At 29.8% G+C, this 22,032-nt stretch overlaps 6 protein-coding genes and 1 long non-coding RNA gene across 7 annotated transcripts in view; 4 read left to right on the forward strand and 3 right to left on the reverse strand.

Annotated features, from left to right (window-relative positions):
- The window catches only part of LOC135960869 (uncharacterized), a 64,008-nt gene that overhangs the window by 39,362 nt on the left and 2,614 nt on the right, over positions 1–22,032 (forward strand). The window lies entirely within an intron of this gene.
- On the forward strand, positions 2,061–2,541 carry LOC135960330 (chymotrypsin inhibitor SCI-I-like). The gene is made up of 2 exons (XM_065511597.1): positions 2,061–2,216; positions 2,282–2,541. The coding sequence occupies exons 1-2, from the start codon at positions 2,135–2,137 to the stop codon at positions 2,461–2,463; spliced, it is 264 nt and encodes an 87-aa protein (XP_065367669.1). The 5' UTR covers positions 2,061–2,134; the 3' UTR covers positions 2,464–2,541.
- LOC135961638 (male accessory gland serine protease inhibitor-like) lies at positions 3,612–4,041 on the reverse strand. Its single transcript, XM_065513167.1, has 2 exons — positions 3,938–4,041; positions 3,612–3,868 (listed from the first exon to the last, which is right to left on the reverse strand). Exons 1-2 carry the CDS (start codon positions 4,017–4,019, stop codon positions 3,684–3,686), a joined length of 267 nt encoding a protein of 88 aa, XP_065369239.1. The 5' UTR covers positions 4,020–4,041; the 3' UTR covers positions 3,612–3,683.
- Positions 7,974–8,405, reverse strand: LOC135960617 (chymotrypsin inhibitor SCI-I-like). The gene is made up of 2 exons (XM_065511950.1): positions 8,290–8,405; positions 7,974–8,215 (listed from the first exon to the last, which is right to left on the reverse strand). Exons 1-2 carry the CDS (start codon positions 8,369–8,371, stop codon positions 8,034–8,036), a joined length of 264 nt encoding a protein of 87 aa, XP_065368022.1. The 5' UTR covers positions 8,372–8,405; the 3' UTR covers positions 7,974–8,033.
- On the forward strand, positions 11,925–12,387 carry LOC135960538 (chymotrypsin inhibitor SCI-I-like). Its single transcript, XM_065511846.1, has 2 exons — positions 11,925–12,076; positions 12,143–12,387. The coding sequence occupies exons 1-2, from the start codon at positions 11,995–11,997 to the stop codon at positions 12,322–12,324; spliced, it is 264 nt and encodes an 87-aa protein (XP_065367918.1). The 5' UTR covers positions 11,925–11,994; the 3' UTR covers positions 12,325–12,387.
- On the reverse strand, positions 15,723–16,253 carry LOC135961717 (kunitz-type serine protease inhibitor homolog beta-bungarotoxin B1 chain, major component-like). The gene is made up of 2 exons (XM_065513269.1): positions 16,177–16,253; positions 15,723–16,107 (listed from the first exon to the last, which is right to left on the reverse strand). The coding sequence occupies exons 1-2, from the start codon at positions 16,241–16,243 to the stop codon at positions 15,923–15,925; spliced, it is 252 nt and encodes an 83-aa protein (XP_065369341.1). The 5' UTR covers positions 16,244–16,253; the 3' UTR covers positions 15,723–15,922.
- LOC135960536 (amblin-like) lies at positions 16,600–17,067 on the forward strand. Its single transcript, XM_065511845.1, has 2 exons — positions 16,600–16,744; positions 16,807–17,067. Exons 1-2 carry the CDS (start codon positions 16,663–16,665, stop codon positions 16,986–16,988), a joined length of 264 nt encoding a protein of 87 aa, XP_065367917.1. The 5' UTR covers positions 16,600–16,662; the 3' UTR covers positions 16,989–17,067.

Below are 22,032 nucleotides of genomic sequence, written 5' to 3' on the forward strand. Positions count from 1 at the left end.
GTTTTAACATAATGTGGGTTATTGAATCGTAATGAGCGTTTAAGAACATTTAATGACATCCGACTTAATAGAAAATCGTTTAAAACATTTCCATTTAAAAGATTTCCAAATAAATCGAACATTAAGCATAATTCTACGGCTTTTTAATGTTGACAAACGAATCAAAGCAAGTCCTGATGAATATGATGGAAGCGAAGAATATCCTCGATATATCTACATCTCTTAAACAAAATAGTAAAACTTGTTTCTGGCCAGATTCGATAAGATCCATGTAAACAATATCAGACAATAAAAAATCCGAGGGAGTTTTTTCCCTTTTCCCATTTCAACATTGAATTTGAATAGTAATAATGGTAAAAGGTCAAAAACTCCTGAGAATTTTTTATTCATAATTGGGCTGTAAAGGGGTCCCTCACAATTGAGCCATACTCTTAAATGGGTCTTACAAGTGACGTAAATAATCTTTTAGTGATGAATGAATCATTAAATTCTATTGCCCATCATTTGATAAAACCTAAGATTACTCTCGCTTTATTAACAGCCATCGCAATATGTTGTATGAAGTTTAATTTTCCAATCTAATAAAATACCAAGATCTCTAATTGCTTTTACAGACTCTAGTTTATAGCCACCGATATAATACAGATCAAAAGCTTCACACCTTCTCGAAAAAGTCATAAGCATGTATTTTCTCAAGTTTAGTTTCATTAAATTATGGTTTTCACCAATTATAAAAATTATCCAAGTCCTTCTGAAGATAAATATGATCTGGTGAATGTTTGAGGCTTAAAAATATTTTAAAATCATCTGCGAACATCACTATATTTGAATAATTTATTGCTTCAGGCAAATGGTTGATGAAAAGTAAATATATAATGGGGTCAAGGTGAGGCAGAACACCGGATTTTACCTTCTCATATCTATATTATTTATTATAAAAGAGATAACTTCATTATAATCACCAAAAAACAACTGCCATGTCCTTGACGTATTTCCCCATGGATAGGATGATATCGTCGTTTTTGGTCACTGCAGAAATGTACATAAGAAGACATAGGCCAGATTGAAATAATCTAAACTGTAGCCTACCTATCTAAGTAATTGAAACAAGAACTAATTTATGAATATCTTTAGTGGTTTTTAAAAGACAGCGTATCAGAAAAAGTGGCGCATGGTCCCCATTCTACCCTTCTTTATAAACCCATCTTTTACATTTAAAAATATCAATAAATTCAGTAGTTGCATTAAAAGGGTGTAATTATGTTCGGTGAATTGAAAACTTAAATAATTGCAGCTCAGTAATTTATTAACCAAATTTAAAATTTGGTTGCAACTTGCAATGGAATGAGAAAATCAATGAAGCAAAGTGAACAGACTCAAATAAGATACAACCTTTCATACGAGTTGAATGAAATTCTATTATAAATATTAAAAAAAACTACAGTAGTATAAATTTGTTCATCTCGTCTTAAAAGTCGAATGAATACACATCTTTTAAGAATCATAAGTACAAATATTGTCTAAGTTGTAGCAAATTTTTGTAAAGAAAATATATAAAATATTTTTACAATTATTGTAAAATCACATGACTTACAAATTATGCAACAGATTATAAATTGAACAATAATATGAATTATAAATTTGACCATGTTTCTAAACTTTAACCTTAATTTGTTATACAACTTCTTTAGAAACTCACAGTACTAGGAAAAACAAACAAACAAATTGATAAACATTTTTAACAGACCTGACAAAACTCTTTCACTTTTATGAAAATATTACAAAAGAAGCTATTATGTAAAAAACGATTAAATAAGGAACAATTTTTAAAAGATTTTTTCAACAAATATTTGTTTCAGATACAATAAAACACTTGTTTCAACATTGTTATCGAATTGTTTTGATTCAAACATTGAATTTATTTATGGTTTTAAACCAGATGTTTGTTGGAAACAATATTCTTCTTCATATTCGTATTTACAAAAATATATTGTTTAAAATTAAACAATTGTTTTAAACAAAAGACTCCTAGATATGAAATCTCTTGCTTTTTCATATAAATAATCCAATAATTTGCAATATGAAATCATAAACAATTTAACCCTACATTGATTAATTGTTCACTTAAATTAAAATGAAATTCTTACACATTTTATCATTATTATTGGTGGCTTTGGTGGCCTATACCTCGGCCCAAAGATGTGTGGGCAGACCACGTAAGTTTTCTTAAAATTTAGTTAAATTTTTTATTAATTTACTAATTTCTATTATTCTTTTCTAGGTAATCCTTCTTGTACTGGTGCTCGTAATGTGGGTCGTCGTGGTCCCCGTTGTACCCCCCGTACCATGTGGCATTACGATGCTCGTTCCCGTCAATGTCGTGAAATGCGTTACTTGGGTTGTGCTGGCAACAACAATCGTTGGTGTACCCGTGCTGCCTGTGAACAAAGATGTCGTCGTTAAGTTTTTATCCCATTGGCTTCTATTGATTTTAACGTTTATGTTTAATAAAATAAAATAATTGTTGCAAATAATATTTCATGTGTTATATTTTATTTAAAATGTTTATATTTTATTTAAAATAAATTAGGGCTTGTTTCAGAAACACAACCGAAAAATAATTTGAAAAATTTTGTATGAAAATCTCTCAGTTATGAAATAATTTTTGATGGTTTTTCATACAAAAATGTTTGTTTGTGTTTCTGCATCTGGCCCTGAATTTAAAATGATTTAGTACTTACAATTTACTAATAGGATTGCAATTGAAACTATAGGGAATGCAAAAGGTTTTGCTTTCATTATGTGGTTTTTCTTTAAAACGTTTTAAATAATTGTACATCTAACCAGATATTTCCATAATCCTTTTTTATATGAATTTATATGAAAAAACGTACTTTTAATAACGTTTTTATTTATAATTCCTGAACTAATCGAATTTTTTTTGCACGAATATAGTAAAGAGTTTAGGTGTCCTCATACCATTTTCTTTTTTAATTTTTAACACCGCGATCTTTGATATTTTTTACATTTAAATATATACTCGGAAAATTGACCTTTAACCTTTTGGAATTAAACAATTTTCTTCAAACCATTTTAAGGATAATATCTTTGCCTTTAAAATCGAATCAAAAATTATGTTGGACATAGAGTAGCTTCAAAGTTATGAGCAATTTTAACAAATTTTTCAATTTTCAAATCGCTATATTTTTGAAATGGAAAGGTTCTCCGATGAAATAGTCATAGATTTGAAATAGTCATAAACTTGATGATATCCGTTCATCTCTCCCTCTGCGTAAATTTATAGTCAAAATACAGGTTAAAGTTTTTAATATAATTTGCCAAACTTTGACATTGGCTATTGTAGATCAGCAGATCATAGGCTTCGAGAGCAAAAGATCTATAAAGAAACTGAATTAAATTTCTGTTTGCATTTTAATCTTCATTAAGGACCTGTTTCAATAAATACGAACAAACATTTTCATTCTTATCTTCAAAATACTGAAATGAGCAAGTTCATAAAGATATCAATAAATTTGAATACCACATAACTATAAGGATGCTAATTATATATACCGTATAGGTCTCTAATAAATATTAAGGAATTATATCACTTTTCTTTTTTTACAATTTGCAACAATTATTTTATTATTTAAAAAGATAAAACATTCCAGTAACATAAACACTTAACGGCGACGACACCTCTGTTCACAGGCGGCACGGGTACACCAACGATTGTTGTTGCCACCACAACCCAAGTAGAGTATTTGATGGCATTGTCTTAAACGGGCACTGTAATGCCACATGGCACGGGCTGTACAACGGGGACCACGACGACCCCCATCATGAGCACCAACACAAGAAGGATTACCTATAAAAGAAATAAATTTAAAATTTAATTGAAAATTTTATAATCTTAAGTTTAATAATGAAAACTTACTTGGACTGCCCGGACATCTTTGGGCCGATGTATAAGCCACCAAAGCAATCAGTAATAATGATAAAATGTTTAAGAATTTCATTTGATTGATTTCTGTGATTGATAATGGAACTGTTAATAACTTAACGTTATAGATTGTTAAAGTATATATTTATATCAAAATGAAAGTGTTTTTATTTTTAATTGAAGTTTTTTTGTTTAAAAGATAAAAGATTTATTTTGTTTGAAACAAAAACCACATGTTTGTTTCAACAAACATGTGTGTTCTTAATAACGAATAGTTTCAATAACTAACAACTAAAATGGCTATTTTCGGCTGTGTCGAATCTTATATACCCTTCACCAAACTATGCTTTAAATTACTAATAAAATTTTGTTTTTAAATAAACAAAATTCACCAAATAAATTTAAATTTTTTAAAAAAAAAAAAATTTAGAAATTGTTTTTTCATTGTTTACTAATTTTTTTCAATTTAGTGAAAAAAAATATGAGAAAAATTTTTTTTGGTGAAAAAAAATTCGGGTCATAAAAATGTTTCCAGATATTGACCCATTGTAGGTCCAACATACTGTGACGTTATATACATCGTTGTAGTGGAGTTAGAAATATCTCTCATTAGATATCCATATTGTCTATAATAATGACTTAGTAATCCAGATATAGATAAAAAATAGGCCAAAAATCGAGGTTGTCCCGGTTTTTTCTTTATATCTCAGCCTTTTGTGGGCCGATTTTCACGATTTTAAATAGCAACCGAGCCGGGAGAATTCCCGATATATTGATGTATCAATCATGTTTGAAAATTATTTGGGGACTACGGAAAGTTGATTTCAACATACAGACGGACGGACATGGCTATATCGACTCCGCTATCTATAACGATCCAGAATATACATATAGTATACGTTTTGTGGAGTCGCAAATGAAAAATGTTAAAATTAACAAGTAAGAGTGATATATTTGGCTGTGCTGAATTTTATATACACTTCACCAAAATATACTTTAAAATAAAAATTTTAAATATTTTTAGGTAAACAAAATTTATTTTTTTTTTCAGTTGTTTTTTAAAATTTCTTTTTTTTAACTTAATAATATTTTTTTTTTTAATTTAAAAAAAAAAATTTTTTAGTTTTTAATTGTTTTTAATATTTAGTGAAAAAAAATTTTGGTGAAAAAAAAAATTCGAGTTAAAAAATATTTTATCCGATTTTGACCCATTGTAGGTCCAACTTACTGGTCTTATATGCGTCGTTGCACAGGTCTGAAATATCTATCATTAGATACCCATATTGTCTATATTAATGATTCAGTAATCCAGATATGGGTCAAAAATCGAGGTTGTCCTGGTTTTTTCCTTATATCTCAGCCATTTGTGGACCGATTTTCTCGATTTTAAATAGCAACCGAGCCGGAAGAATTTCGCAGATATTGATGTATTCGTGTATGTAAGTTATTTGGGGGCTTCTGAAAGTTGATTTCAACACACAGACGGACAGACGGATATGGCTATATACTATATACTTTGTGGGGTCGCAAATGAAAAATGTAGAAATTACAAACGGAATGACAAACTTGTATATACCCTTGCCACTCATGGTGAAGGTTATAAAAACGGAATGACAAAGGACAGAAGGACTAATAACATTGAAAATTCCACTTAAGTTGTTTTGTCAAAAGTCAACAGATATATATTTCAAGGAGTCGCCTTTCCACGTTTGGTAACCATATAAAGCTACTATTTTTGTCATGATTAGTGTGACAAAATATTAATGGTTACAAAATAACAGGATATTATTGCTATAAATAAACGACTACGAAATGAAGCTTTGGGAATACGAATTTAAAAAAAAACCTGATATAACGACCTCGGTTTACATAAGATCCAAGAACGTCCAATGCATCCCAAAAAAGTCACCGTTTGGTGTATATTTCCATTGAGAATGACGTTGGTAAGGCTATAGGTCGATGAATACCAACTTCTTTTGACCTTAATTGGATGATATAGACACCAACGATATGTGGTTTCAACGTGCCACACTGCTCATGCTACCTTGGACATTCTGCACTAGAGATTTGAGGGCATGGTGAATCTCATGTGGAGGTCATGGAAACTGGTCACGGATATCGTGCGTTTTGATCCCGAATGAATAAGCCACAAACAACAGAGAACCTCAAAGCCAACTTAACACATGCCATTGCACTATAGTTCAAAGTATCAGTTTTTCCGTGCGAAATTCAAATTTCGAAGTTGTAATTATTCATTATTTTTTGTTGTCAACCTGTTACTAAAACTCCAATGCAATCAAATTCGCAATTGGTTTTTGTAAAATACAAAATACGGCTTGACAGCACGCCTTCAAAGTCATAGTTTCGATACATCTTTAAAAATTTGTGAATAGTATCAATATTATATTGTAATTTTTAACCGTTAATTGTGTGTGAATAATTTAAATAATGTTTAAAATGAAAAACAACGAGACGTCTAAGTACTTAATTTTTCTTTCCTAAATATTTGAAAACTATTTCCCTTTATATTAAAAATTACAATTTTTAAACATAACCTTAAAGTAATTTCTTTTGATTACAAAACTTTAACTTTATAGAAGCTTTTAAAAAAATGTTAACGTTTGTTAAACTTGAAATAAAAAGAAATAAATATATTGAAATGTTGTGAATTCATTTCACTTTATTTCATACTGCGCATTTTTGCGCTTTCTGAGTAATTTAATTTTTTCTAGGTTACTGTGCTATAAAAAAAATGAACTTTTTGAAATTTGGCTAAAAGAACGCCCAAAAGACACAAAGTTTGTTGCTATTATTAAATATATTGTGAAGAAAATTAGTGCTCCTGTTATTCCTAAGAGCTGTAAGAAATTATTGGATGAAAAAGTCCGCCTTTTTGTGTACAATGACTTAAAAGTAAAATGTAAAAAATGCAGAAGAAAGGAAGATTATTTTCGAAATGAAAACACTATATGGCTTAATGGTGATATATGCTTTCTGATTTGTATCCTTGGTTACCAATGACATCCACAGTACAGAAGATATTAATACATTCGAAGCAGATGATAGAAAACACAGACGAAGAAATATTATCGTTTTAAAAATTGAACATACCCGAGGTGTCCTACTATGGGGACCCCTGGCCGCACTCCTGGTTGGCCCATGCAGTCAAAATTTAAACTCGCCAACACTTCTGCTTTGCGCATGTCAAATTTTATTCAAATCTAACTAAGGATTTAGAAATTAAAGATTTATATCCCTTTTTCTATACCACTGTGCGAAGTTTTATCTAATACTTCAATTAATATTTTGAATCAAATGTGTTTACAAAATTAATTACTGATTCAACTAATTTGACTGAAAACTAATGTGAAATAAATTTTTTCTAATCAAAAGCAATGAATTTACTTTATTTTTCTCCTGATGGGTTAATGGTCGACAAAGGGTTAATTTTTTCTTAGATTTGTTGAAAATATAAGTATTTCTACCTATGGTCCAATTTTGGTATCAAACAGTAGAATACTTTAATAGTTATTAATTTCGCACGGAAAAAGTGATACTTTGAACTATAGTGCATTGGTCAAATTCAGCCTGATTTATGAGCTAGAGTCATGGAAAACTGGACATTTTCCTAATGGTATCGATAGGCCTTTCGAAAGTATAAAAAATTTCGATGATATCTCACACACAAAGACTGGAAGCGATTAACGAAATACGCTTTACATTCTGTATTGTATCTCAGCAGAGAGTTACAACAAAAGGATTATGGAAATAACTGGTTAGATGTACAATTATATAGATCGTTTTAAAGAAAAACTACATAATAATTAGTAAATTCTAAATACAAAATCAACAGATGCAGACCCACAAACAAACATTTTTGTATGAAAAACCCTCAAAAATTATTTCATAACTGAGAGATTTTCATACAAAATTTTTCAAATTATTTTTCGGTTGTGTTTCTGAAACAAGCCCTAATTTATTTTAAATAAAATACAAGCATATACATTTTTTTTGAATTATTATTTGCAACAATTATTTTATTTTATTAAACATAAACGTTAAAATCAATAGAAGCCAATGGGATAAAATCTTAACGACGACATCTCTGTTCACAGGCAGCACGGGTACACCAACGATTGTTGTTGCCAGCACAACCCAAGTAACGCATTTCACGACATTGGCGGGAACGAGCATCGTAATGCCACATGGTACGGGGAGTACAACGGGGACCACGACGACCCACATTACGAGCACCAGTACAAGAAGGATTACCTGGAAAAAGGAGCAATATTTAAAAATTAATAAAAAAATAATTAAATAATTAAATTAAAGAAAATAAAACTTACGTGGTCTGCCCACACATCTTTGGGCCGAGGTATAGGCCACCAAAGCCACCAATAATAATGATAAAATGTGTAAGAATTTCATTTTGATTTTAAGTGAACAATTAATCAATGTAATGTTTCATATTGCAAATTGTTGGATTATTTATATGAAAAAGGAAGATATTTCATTTATAGGAGTCTTTTGTTTAAAACCATTATTTAATTTTTCACAATATATTTTTGTTAATACCAGTATGAAGACGAATATTGTTTCCAATAAACATCTGGTTTAAATCATAAATGAAGTCAATGTGAACAAATGAAGTCAATGAAAACAATTCGATAACAATATTTAAGCAAGTGTTTTATTGTTTTTGAAACAAATATTAGTAGAAAAAATCTTTTAAAAATTGTTCCTTATTTAATCGTTTTTTACATAATAACTTCTTTTGTAATATTTTCATAAAAGTGAAAGAGTTTTGTCAGGTCTGTTAAAAATTGCTTAAAACTGTGTTAAAAATGTTCAAAATAAACATTTGTTTATCAATTTGTTTGCTTGTTTTCCTAGTACAGGGAGATTCTAAAGAAGTTCTATAACAAATTTAGGTTAATTTTTACAAACATGGTCAAATTTATAATTCACATTATTTTTCAATTTATAATCTATTGATTAAATTATATGTCATGTGATTTTATAATAATTGTAAAAAGATTTTAGATATTTTCTTTACAAAAATTTGCTACAACTTAGACAATATTTGTATCTATGATTCTTAAAAGATGCGTATTCATACGACTTTTAAGACGAGATGGAAAAATTTATACTACTGTAGTTTGTGTTTTAATATTTATAATAAAATTTAATTCAACTCGTACGAAAGGTTGTATCTTATTTGAGTCTGTTCACTTTGCTTCATTGATTTTCTCATCCCATTGCAAGTTGCAACCAAATTTTAAATTTGGTTAATAAATTACTGAGCTACAATTATTTAAGTTTTCAATTCAGCAAACAAAATGGCACCTTTTTAATGCAACTAGAGATAATTTAGTTATATTTTTAAATGCAAAAGACTGGTAGAATGGGGACCATGCGCCACTTTTTCTGATACGCTCTCTTTCAAAAACCACAACAGATATTCTTAAATTTGTTCTTGTTTCAATTACTTAGATTTGTAGGCTATTGTTTAGCTTATTTTAATCTGGCCTATATTTTCTAATCATATTTTTATGTACATTTCTACAGTGACCTAAAACGGCGATATCATCCCACCCATGGGGAAATACGTCAAGAACATAGCAGTTTTTTTTCGTTTTATTCTAATATTAGTATTATTTTGGTGATTATAATGAAGTTATCTCTTTTACGACAAATAATATACACAGAAAAAACTATTTCTTAAGTCGTTTCAATTCAAATATTTGTCACATATTGAACTGGTTTCAATTATTTCATAATTGAATCAAGTATTCATTTGCTCAAAAACAAAATTTCTTGATATTTTCTATTGAATTTTTAGTTTTGAATTTGATTATTTTGACAACTGAATATACAATTTTCGTTATTGGTTGAATTTCAAATACAAAAATTATTGAATAGATAATTTTCGTAATTGAAAACACATTTTTGTTATTTTTTGTGTTTCAATTACGAAAATTATCTATTCAATAATTTTTGTATTTAAAATTCAACCAATAACGAAAATTGTATATTCAATTGTCAAAATTATCAAATTCAAAACTCAAAATTCAATTAGAAAATTTCAGAAAATTTTGTTTTTGAGCACATGAATACTTGATTCAATTATGAAATAATTGAAACCAGTTCAATATGTGATAAATGTTTGAATTGAAATATAGTTTTTTCTGTGTTGATATAAGAAGGTAAAACCCGGTGTTCCGCCTCAACTCGGTGCCATTTTATTTTTACTTTTTATCAACGATTTGCCTGAAGCAATAAATTATTCAAATATAGTGATGTTCGCAGATGATTTTAAAATATTTTTAAGCCTCAAACATTCACCAGATCATATTTATCATTTGAAGGACTTGGATAATTTTTATAATTGGTGAAAACCATAATTTAATGGAACTAAACTTGAGAAAATGCAAGCTTATGAATTTTTCGAGAAGGTGTTATGCTTTTGATCAGTATTATATCGGTGGCTATAAACTAGAGTCTGTAAAAGCAATTATAGATCTTGGTATTTTATTAGGTTGGAAAATTAAACTTTATACAACATATTGCGATGGCTATTAATAAAGCGAGAGTAATCTTAGGTTTTATCAAATGATGGGCAATAGAATTTAATGATCCCCTCATCACTAGAATATTATTTACGTCACTTGACAGACAGATTTAAGAGTATGGCTCAATTGTGTGGGTTCCCTACTTACAGTCCAATTATGAATAAAAAATCCTATTCAAATTCAATGTTGAAAATGGGAAAAGGAAAAAAACTACCTCGGATTTTTTATAGGCTGATATTATTTACATTGATCTTATCGAATCTGGCCAGAAAAAAGTTTTACTATTGTTTAAGAGATGTAGATTTATCGAGGATATTCTTCGATTCCATCATATACATCACGACTTGCTTTGATTCAGCTGCCAACATTAAAAAGCCGAAGAATTATGCTTAATGTTTAATTTCTTGTAAATCTTTTAAATGGAAATGTTTTAAAGAATTTTCTATTAAATCAGATGTCATTAAATGTTCCTCAACTCTCATTACGATTCAATAACCCACTTTATGTTAAACATTTTCGAAGAAACTACGAAAAGGCAGATCCGTTTAGGAAATTATGTTGTAATTTTAACGAAATGTTTAACATTATAGATTTCACTTTAAATGTTGATGATATCAAACGGAATATTATTTAAATTTAAAAAACTAACGTTATTTAAATTAAGAAATATTGTATAATTTGACACTCGTCTGTAAGGATTATATCCATAAACTAAATTAACTAAATAAGTAAAAGAGCTGGGGTCAAATTACCGCATTTATAATCGAATCAGCTTTCGTATCGAATAGTAATTTCGTTAACGAAATTATACAAATAAGAAAATTATTATACATTTTACTCGCTATCGATTGCGTTAATTTGGCCCCTTTTGTCTATAACTAATTCTCTAATAAGTGTCTGACTTGGCAACATGTTTCCAAATGTTTCTTAAGAAAAACCTTTTTATTTAGGTCATTTGTTTACAGCCCTAGTCATTAAGAATTATATATAGAGACAAGACACAACAAAATAGACTAACATGTATTTTGTTGTTGCAAGAGTTAGGTTTTTGACAATTATGTATCGTCTCTATGTTACCCAAAGGCCCTAGTTAGGATTTAGTCAACATATTTTTGAGCATCATTTGCTGTTTCAAAATGTTTAATAATTGTATTTGTTTTAAACAAAATTTAACAGATTTTTTCACAAACATTTGTTTAAAACAAATACAATTATTAAAGCCAATAAAGCACTTGTTTAAACACTGTTTGTTTTTCAATATTGACATAATTATTTTTTAAAGAAAACAGATGTTTCTTAAAACACATAAATAAATAGGTGTATTTAACTAAAATTATAGCAGCTGTTATGATTTTAAACAATTGAACTGGATTACCAAACTCCCTTTAATTTTTCATATAAATACTAGCTCTATCTGTCAAATGGAAACATAAACAACTTGACACTTATCGGTTCAGTTAATTGTTCACTTAAATCAAAATGAAATTCTTACACATTTTATCATTATTATTGGTGGCTTTGGTGGCCTATACCTCGGCTCAAAGATGTGTGGGCAGACCACGTAAGTGTTCTTTTCTTTAATTTAATAAAATTTTTACTTAATTTTTAAATATTGCTCCTTTTCCAGGTAATCCTTCTTGTACTGGTGCTCGCAATGTGGGTCGTCGTGGTCCCCGGTGTACCCCCCGTACCATGTGGCATTACGATGCTCGTTCCCGCCAATGTCGTGAAATGCGTTACTTGGGTTGTGCTGGCAACAACAATCGTTGGTGTACTCGTGCCGCCTGTGAACAGAGATGTCGTCGTTAAGTTTTTATCCCATTGAAGTGATTAATTTTTGAAAAGAAATAAAATAATTGATGCAAATATTAAGAGCATAATGTTTATTATTGTTTGGTTAAAAGAATTATACATCTCTTTGTAAGTTTGTTTATTAGTTTGTTCCGCAATCAAGCCTAAACGCCTTGAGCGAGTTGATTGAAATTTTGATTGTAGATATATTATTAATTGGAAGTAGCAATAAGCTATATCTTTGTCAATAATTGGACGAGCTAAAATGGGGGAAATTCGATAAATCGATACCTTTAGTTCTTAAACAATTAAGTCTAAACGGCGTACGTGATTTTATTGAAATTTGGAACATACATAGATCATTACTTGGATGTGTCAATAGGCTATATTTTTTCATAAATTGTACCAGAAATGGATAAAATGTAGAAAATGGAAAAAATCGGTAACTTTTGTTCTTAAGCAGTGAATGTTTGTTTTAAAATGAAAATATTTTTACGTTTTTACCTTTTAAAAACTGTGGTTTATTTCCTTTAAGGAAACCTTATTCTTTTAATTGCAAATAAAAGCTGTTTAGTAGTTTACAATTTATAATAAACTGGCTGACTGCAATCCGCTGCTACTATTTATATACACAGTGTCATCTTCTAGTAGTTTCATGAATTATCTTAACGGAAAATATTTTTACGTTTTTACCTTTTAAAAACTGTGGTTTATTTCCTTTAAGGAAACCTTATTCTTTTAATTGCAAATAAAGGCAGTAAAATGAAAATATTTTTACGTTTTTTACCTTTTAAAAACTGTGGTTTATTTCCTTTAAGGAAACCTTATTCTTTTATTTGCAAATAAAAGCAGTAAAATGAAAATATTTTTACGTTTTTACCTTTTAAAAACTGTGGTTTATTTCCTTTAAGGAAACCTTATTCTTTTAATTGCAAATAAAAGCAGTTAAGTAGTTTAAAATTGATAATAAAATGACTGACTGCAACCCGCTGTTACTATTTGTATACAAAGTGCCATCTTCCAGTAGTTTCATGAATTATCTTAACGGACAAAACTAGAATATTCTATTTCTATAATTTTGTAAATGATGTTATACAAAAACACATCAATTAAACAAATTGGGCAATTGTTAAACGTAAAGTGAAAAAGAGTGCAGGTACAGTAAATAACCAGATTTTTATGAGAACAAAGTGAAATAAATATGCTGGAATAACGGTAGAAGTGGGAAGAAAAGTTGTGCAGCTTTTAATGGGAGGCATAAAAAGAAAATTTATTCGAAATAATGAAACATAAACCTTCAGTTACATTTTTTTAAAATCTTAATAAATTGCCTTTAATTTATAGATTTTTGGTAATTATTCGAACTTTTTTATATATATATAATTTGAAAGTAAATTTTTAATTAGGCTTAAGTTCATTTTTATTATAATTTATTTGTAATAATTCAAAGAATATCACTGAATACTAAAATTTTAGACAATTGGCAAATTGGAATGCATTTTCTACCCTGCCAAGGACGTCATCAACAATCTTCATTGTCAAGGTCTATTTGTAATAATAAGAATACACATATATAATAAAAATATTTAAAATTTCGTCTAATTTACAAAATAATATAAATATGAATTAGGCTTCCCATATTCTAATTCCTAATAATAGTAAATTAAATAGATGATATTTACAAATAGACCTTGACAATGAAGATTATTGATGACGCCCTTGGCAGGGTAGAAAATGCATTCCAATTGTCTAAAATTTTAGTATTCAGTGATATTCTTTGAATTATTACAAATAAATTATAATAAAAATGAACTTAAGCCTAATTAAAAATTTACTTTCAAATTATATAAATTGCCTTTAATTTCATGTATAAAATGTTAACATACGTTGTTTCATTTAAAAGCGATGCTCACTTTAATACGTACCGATTTTAAGTGGCCACTTCTTTAGCTACATATAGTGACTCACATAAGTATTTGAAAACTAATTTTTCCATATTACGATAATTAGACGGCACTTACAACTAAAGGGATAAAAAGGGAAAATATTACTCTTTTGGTACTTTCTTAATACCGTTTGTATATGGAAAGTACTTTTTTCATAAGACTGCCATCAAAGGTAAATAATGGGTCCACATTCAATACTAATTAATACTGAATATGGAAAAATTCAGCAAAATTTTATTATTGTGTCATCAGTTACCAACCAGAGAAAAAAGATTTTTGCCATGAAATTTGTTTCACTAATAAATTTAAACAAACATTTTGAATTAAAAAAATTGATATTTTAACCTGAATTTTTTTTCATCAAAAAATTTTTTCAAAATGTTTGCGAGCAGCAGTCCTTCATCCAAAAGCAGGTAAAATGGGTACCATTTGCATGTCCGAAATTATGCTTTAAAGCTATAAAATAAATAATTTTGGCGCTCTCTGGGATACGCTTCACTTTGGATTAGAGTATCCGAAATTGACGTTATTTTTTTCTTGGCCTCAAAAGATAAGCAGTTCTTTTGTTTCGGAAACCATATCGTTAGCTTAGTACGCAAACATAACAAGTCCACTTTTGATTGAAATTAAGATTTTGATGCAAAAAGATAGTAAAACATAAGATACATATTTTGCAATAAAAAAATTCGTTATTTTGTTTCTAACTGATGATTTTTCAGTGATACGCAAATGTGCTAACTCCACAAAAAAAAATAATAACAAGAAAACATGCTAAGTCCAGCAAAAAACATTGAATATGCTATTTAAATCTACTTTTTCAATACTATTTGCTATAATACTTTGAACATTTTTCGATGTAATCACTATAGTATGGTACACAATTCACTGTAAAATAAAAAAAATAAAATTTTGAAAAAATAATAATAAAAGACAAATTTATTTAAGATTTTGAGTTATTTTCCTTTACAGCAATGAAATAAGACTGTTTTTTGTTATGTATTTAAATAACATAAATTAATAAAACCAATTTGTAAAATAATAAAACGAGAAATTAAAATTTATTATAAGAAAATGTGCTAAGTTCAGCCAAAAAACACAAAATCATAAAAATCAAAAGAGCTAAGTCCCTAAAAATGGCTTCAGTTTCTAAAGTCATTTCAATTATTTTATCAACTGATACTTAAAGCCAACAGATCATAGGAGAGATCTGCGTTTACAGATCTAAAGAATATTGAAAGCAAAACAAGATAGAACGTTTTTCGTCTCTCCTATAAAATTCAAAAAATTGGACTTGGCACGTTTGCGTACTAAGCTAACGATATGTTGCCAGAAAGATGGGAAAAAGTCATAGCTAACAATGGCCAATACTTTGAATAAATTTATATTGTACAAAAGTTTTAAAATAAAAGTAAACATTTTAAAAAAATTCCGCTCTTTTAAGTCATACAATCAATAAAACAAAATGCTAAATCATTTTAATGTAACAAAACTATTTTTTTTTTCAAATGGTATTAATATCAATTTTTAGATAAAATGAAAATCCATGTAACTGACATAAAATCGTTTAATTAATTTATCCTAAATTCGCTTAACTTATAATAATAATAATATAATAACAGCTGTGCAACGTCGGCTCAAATCAGCTATAACTCGAATTTGATAAAAACAAATTAACGACGACGACAGCTTCGATCACAAGCAGCCCTGGTACACCAAAGATTGTTGTTGCCACCACAACCCAAGTAGCGCATTTCACGACATTGTCGAATACGAGCATCGTAATGCCACATGGTACGGGGCACACAATTGCGACCACCTTGTCCAACATCGCGATTTCCAAAACAAGTAGGATTACCTAGAAAAGAAACAATATTTAGAAAGGAATAAATTAAGTAAAAATTGCATTAAATTAAAGAAAACTCACATCTTTGCGCCGAGGTATAGGCCACCAAAGCCATCAATAGTAATGATAAAATGTGTAAGAATTTCATTTTGTTTTCAGGGAATAATTAGTTCAGGGTTAAATCGTGTATGAGTATTTATAGCAGCAGGAAGGTTTAACATGGCCACCAAGCTGAAAGTATTTTTTTTTAAATCATTGTTTAATTCTGCAAAAGCGTTTTTATTTTTGTTTAATACACGTGAAGACATCGGTTATTGTTTTCAGCAAACATCTGGTTTAAACCATAAATAAAGTCAATGTTTGATTCAAAACAAAGCAAGTTTTCTATTGTATTTTAAATCTTTCGAAATGACATAATTTGTTAAAAGAACACCGGTGTTTCTTAAACAAATAACCAAAAAATAAAAATTATTATAATTTTCCATATAAATACTACCACAAATTGCCACATTTCTATATAAACAACTTGATACTTATCGGTTCAGTCAATTAATCGCAAACATTAAAATGAAATTCTTACACATTTTATCATTATTATTGGTGGCTTTGGTGGCCTATACCACGGCCCAGAGATGCCCGGGCAGACCACGTAAGTTTTCGCTAATTTGTTGTTAATTTATTAATTTCTGATAAATATTGTTATTTTTCCAGGTAATCCTTCTTGTTTTGGAATTCGTCTTGATGGTCGTGGTGGTCCCCGTTGTACTGCTCGTAACCTGTGGTATTTCGATCCTCGTGCCCGACAATGTCGTCCAATGCGTTACTTGGGCTGCGGTGGCAACAGAAATCGTTGGTGTGATCGTGCTTCCTGTGAACGGGGTTGTCGTCGTTAAATTTTGATGCCTATTGGAATGTATTGATTATCTGAATTTTTAAATTAATAAAATAAATAGCTTCATTATATTATGCAAAGTTTATTTTTTTAATTTTTAAGTTAAAGGTTAAAATTAAAAGTTATACCCCCCATTTTTTCAATCTCTTTTTACTTTTTATAGTGACGATAAACTGACAGTTCTCATATAAAAAAAATCTTAATTGGAGGTTTGTCGTTAGGAAAAACAATAACTAGATATTGAGAAATTGGGGGATAGTCATCTTATTGTGTTTGATCATACTTGATCTTGTAATATCTCAAATCAAAGAGTAGTAAGTTTCAGAATGATCTCGCCATGTTATTAATATTTTCATGAAAAAAAAATTCGTGTTATAAATAATAATGGAAATATTAACAATTCTAATGCTGAAAACAAACTTTCGACACCTATTTGTATCGCGACTACAGAGTTCAGAATCAAGAAGAGTTTTTGTAGCCACGGAAGAATAAACTTCTTGCTATTCCAATACTTAATAAGATCTTGCTAAGAGAAGAAGAAAATTACAAATATTTCTGACAAAAATAAAATAAAAATCAAGAATTTAAAAAGCATTGACTTGGTCCGCTGATATTTTCTTGTGGTTGCTTTTTTCCTTAGATATTTTAGGAATAATTACACGGTGCTACGATGGAAAAAAACTTGGAAAACGACCTAGCGTGGGTTATAGGGCTTGCTGAGTACACTACAAATTGTCTCTAAAAATTTCAGAAACACCCTTAAATTCAGAAGTTATTCTGAAAAAAAGTTTTCAGTGATGTTCATCAACTTATCGATCTGCAACTCAGTCAGTTTTTGTCCGACTTTAAATTAGTTAACGGGTTTTGAAAGAAAACTGATTAGGCTTTAAAATTATGTGCAGTTTTTTATACATTTGTAAGCTATAAGTATTGTTTTTCTTAAGAATATCTTAAAGAAATACAAAATTTATCAACTTTTTTGATTTTAGTCGCTTTTCATTGCTTATTTTGATATGAAAGTTTATAAAACTTTATACCTACATATATAGGAAATTTAGTTCTTAATAAAACATGGTTTTAATTATTCAAATCGGATTAAAATTGTAAAAGTTATTCAACTTTTAATTAACACCATTTTTAGTATTTGTAAAATTTTTAATTTCCAAGGTAAATTTTGTCGAACTTTTTTCAAAAAAGTTTAATAACTTTTGCAAATATAAACCGATTTTAACAAGTAACATCTAATTTTTTCCAATATATATTTGTCTTTAAAACACTGTGCAAAAAATAATAGGTTTTTATAGAAAAAAATTAAAATAACTATTGTTGAATTTGAAAAATTATAAAAAAATAAATTTTTATAAAAACTTAAGCAATTTTTTCGATATACATTTTATGCATACATTTTATGAAAGCTTAATTCTTTGTCTATCCATAATTGTTTAAAATTTTGAAATCGGTCTAAAAATGTGTAAGTTAGTGGTACAATGGATTTTGGAGCATTCATCATAAAAAAGCGTGGCCATTTGTTCATTGGGTGGTGTATGACTTAAAAATGTGTGATTTGTTCAAAGTTTTATTAGCATTTATTTTGATACATTTGTACAGTATAGATTTATTCAAGGTATTTACCATTGTTAGCTAAGACATTTTCCCATCTTACTGACAACATATTGATTCCAAGCCAAATTAATTGCTCATAATTTGAGGCCAAGAACGAATCAACCCAATTTCAGATACTCTGTTCTGAAGTGAAGCGTAGCCCAGAGAGAGCGTTCTGTATCGATCCAAACAAATAGTAGTCGAGTGTGGCAAGGTCTGGACTATAAGGAGGATGAGGCAAAACTTCCCAACACTTCTTTCTAAATAGTTTGCTTTTGGATGCAGGATTGCTCTCAAACGTTTTGAAATTGCTGCTTGAATAGATCCCACTGATTTTGCAAGCTCTTGTTGAGTTTTATAACAATCTTCATGGAGTAATGTCCCCAGTTCTTCCAACTTTTTTGGCTGGCCAGGGAGATCTTTGTCTTACGAGTAAAAATCAACTCTTCTAAATCGAACAAACTTTCTCTCGCACATTGAAACTGGTGAAACACATTCACCATAAGCTTCGGTGAGCAATGGGGACATTTTTTCAGGGATTTTTTTTTTTTTACCAAATTAAAGAAGTAAAGCAAAACTCATTTGTTGGTACAAAATTAGACATTTTCGAACCAAAAAAATTGGTAAAGAAGGCTAAATGGCTGAAACGATTTTTTTGAATTTTTTACGGTTTATTCCTGTATGTCTGGCAGGAACTATACGCTACTTTTTGTTTTGAAATTTCAAGTGGGGCGTGGTAACTCCCCTACAAAATTAATTTTAAAAATTAAATGTCTAGTAAACTCTCAGGCCTGCCACACATTTAGTATGGAATAGTTTCAATTCAGTAGTTTTTATTCCGTTGAATTTCCTTTTCGGTTTTTTAGATTCCGTATAATTTATTAATTCCAAGAATATATTAAATAATTCAGTATTTATAACCTACACCACCATAGTGGGGAGGATAGAATCACTTGCTGAGTCGATTAAACAATTTTTTAAGCAATTTTGAAGATATTTCGATCAAATTTGGTACAAGGCCCAAGGACCAAGCCTATTGAAACTGGCTGAAATCGGTTCATTATTTCACCTAGCCCCCATACAAATGTCCTTCCGAAATTGCACTTTATCGGCCATAATTGGTCATAGTCCCCATGTAAGGCCCACTTCCGAAAATCGCTCAAAAATATAAATTATTGAAATTTTAAAAGAAAAATGTTTTTGCTCTTTTACTTAGTGTAGGGTATTTATGGTCGGGCTTGACCGACCATACTTTCTTACTTGTTTTGATTTTAATTTGACAGCCTTTTTATATTAAAACAAAAGTTAAGTTTTTATTACAGAGATTTATTAAACGTTTTAGATAACTAATGATTACAAAAAAATACCAATTCCAATTTGAAAATTGATAGTGGTTTTATTCCGAAAGAAATTTTCGTTTTACTTTTTCTGAAGAAGAGAAATTCGGAATTAATACCACTTTCGATCGGAACGACATTCTGCGACTGGCCTGTTACCTATAGTCCTCAAATTTATCATGAGCAATTCCACAGATTGTATAAATATTTGAATCAAAAATGGGAGTAGTAGCCATAGAGGGCGTGGCACCTCCCATATGATGATAATTAAAAAAATGGGATACAATAAGAGATAGAGTCCATAAATTTTGTATGGCTATTCTACCATCAATATAGATATGACAAATTATATATAGGGGAATCTATAGCAGCTATCAATATGAATATTGAGGACAAGAATGGGCGGACTGTAAATAGAGGTTTTCCAATGTATTGTAACGCCAGGTTTTTCCACCTTACGCTGGGGTAGAGCTCGCGGCTCCCAGGGTTCGTTACAAAAATTTATTTTAAGCCAGGGGATTAAAAAAGACAGTTTCTTTTTCTTATAACGTTATAAATCGTACTTTATTTTATACACTAACACAACACTTTATTAGGACGTTAGCCACCGACAGACGTAGTACACTGTTACGAAGAGGGGGGGCACGGCGATGACGGGGAAAGGCTTCCCGTAGTACTCTTTCACGGAGATACGGCGATGACGGGGAAAGGCTTCCCGTAGTACTCTCTCACGGAGGTACGGCGATGACGGGGAAAGGCTTCCCGTATATACTCTCTACGTCTTAGGCCGCAGGGAGTACCGGAGTGGGAAGATGATTGAGTAAGCTGGGCACGGGTATAACCACAGAATCCCACCAATACTCAATTACCACAGTTTTATTAGGTGGCAGAGGTATAACCCCTTCTCCGACTAATAAAACCTTTAGTAAATCTCACCAGAAAAAAAATGCAAACTACGAGAGTGGGTATAACCGCTATTCTCGGAGTTTGAGATATTATTTAATTGTAAGAGGTATAACCCCTAAACAGCTAAATAAGATCTTACCTCTTCGCCGGCTGCTGGCTGACTCCTGTTTATTCACAAATGCTCTCCTTTTATAGGGCAGATCAACCATGCATACATACACAATAGCTAATACACAGCGGTGTAACTGTCCCATGGTTGCAAACTAAGTGTAATGATATTTGTTTTGTTTTCCCTACTTACTACTAGGTGGCGTTACTTAAACTAAATACAATTAACGTTTAGACAAATTTGAATAATAACAAATAAAAATAATTAAACCAATGTAAGACAAATTTGAATAATAACAAATAAAAACTAATGTGAGGCAAAAACAAGTGCCTACGACTTTTGCTCGTCACAGTATAAAAATTTAAACATTGTTGGTTGTTTGCCCATTTCTGTCCTAAATATTCATATTGATAGCTGCTATAGCTTATATTTGTCATATCTATGGGAGGTGCTACGCCCTCTATTGCCAGTTTGCATATTTTTGCCCTAAATAAGTAATTCATACAATGTTTAAAGGCTCAACATACTACAATTGCACAGATGGATGCATTTAGTATTTATATTGTGTGGGTGGTGCCCCGCCCACTATTTATAGTCTGCCCATTCTTGTCCTAAATATTAATATTAATATTGATGTTAAAATTACTCTTACAAATTAATTTATGAACTCTATATCTTTTAGTATCCCATATATTCCATTTACACTTCATATCCGCCAAATTTTATCCTAAAATATTTCTAAAAATATGCTTGTGAAAAATTGAGGCCTTTAACTATTATAGTTTCCCTGCCTTTGGTTGAATCCTGCTGCTCCCAAATGTTTTGCAATTGCTGATAGAGTAGCTCCCAATTATTTTGCAAGCTCTTGTAGAGTTTGACAACAATCTTAATGGAGTAATGCCTCCAAACTTGTTTGACTGGCCTGGGCGATCTCTGTCTTCCGTGTCAATACTCCGCCAAATTATTACTGAAATATTTATAAAAACTGTAGAGAAGCTTGTGAAACTTTGATATTATATTTTTCTAGATATTGTAATTTTTGAATAGGTGCCATGCCAACTGTGGCTACTACTCCAATTTGTGCCTAAAAT

Source organism: Calliphora vicina, chromosome 5, assembly GCF_958450345.1.
Source record: "Calliphora vicina chromosome 5, idCalVici1.1, whole genome shotgun sequence".
NCBI lineage: Eukaryota > Metazoa > Arthropoda > Insecta > Diptera > Calliphoridae > Calliphora > Calliphora vicina.

Bases quoted from the DNA above. Each gene is read 5' to 3' on its own strand.
- LOC135960536 (XM_065511845.1), top strand. From the start codon at position 16,663: ATGAAATTCTTACACATTTTATCATTATTATTGGTGGCTTTGGTGGCC. The intron at 16,745-16,806 runs GTAAGTTTTCGC...TTATTTTTCCAG, and splicing joins GAGATGCCCGGGCAGACCAC to GTAATCCTTCTTGTTTTGGA.
- LOC135960330 (XM_065511597.1), top strand. From the start codon at position 2,135: ATGAAATTCTTACACATTTTATCATTATTATTGGTGGCTTTGGTGGCC. The intron at 2,217-2,281 runs GTAAGTTTTCTT...ATTCTTTTCTAG, and splicing joins AAGATGTGTGGGCAGACCAC to GTAATCCTTCTTGTACTGGT.
- LOC135960538 (XM_065511846.1), top strand. From the start codon at position 11,995: ATGAAATTCTTACACATTTTATCATTATTATTGGTGGCTTTGGTGGCC. The intron at 12,077-12,142 runs GTAAGTGTTCTT...CTCCTTTTCCAG, and splicing joins AAGATGTGTGGGCAGACCAC to GTAATCCTTCTTGTACTGGT.
- LOC135961717 (XM_065513269.1), bottom strand. From the start codon at position 16,243: ATGAAATTCTTACACATTTTATCATTACTATTGATGGCTTTGGTGGCC. The intron at 16,108-16,176 runs GTGAGTTTTCTT...TTTCTTTTCTAG, and splicing joins CTATACCTCGGCGCAAAGAT to GTAATCCTACTTGTTTTGGA.
- LOC135961638 (XM_065513167.1), bottom strand. From the start codon at position 4,019: ATGAAATTCTTAAACATTTTATCATTATTACTGATTGCTTTGGTGGCT. The intron at 3,869-3,937 runs GTAAGTTTTCAT...TTTCTTTTATAG, and splicing joins AAGATGTCCGGGCAGTCCAA to GTAATCCTTCTTGTGTTGGT.
- LOC135960617 (XM_065511950.1), bottom strand. From the start codon at position 8,371: ATGAAATTCTTACACATTTTATCATTATTATTGGTGGCTTTGGTGGCC. The intron at 8,216-8,289 runs GTAAGTTTTATT...TCCTTTTTCCAG, and splicing joins AAGATGTGTGGGCAGACCAC to GTAATCCTTCTTGTACTGGT.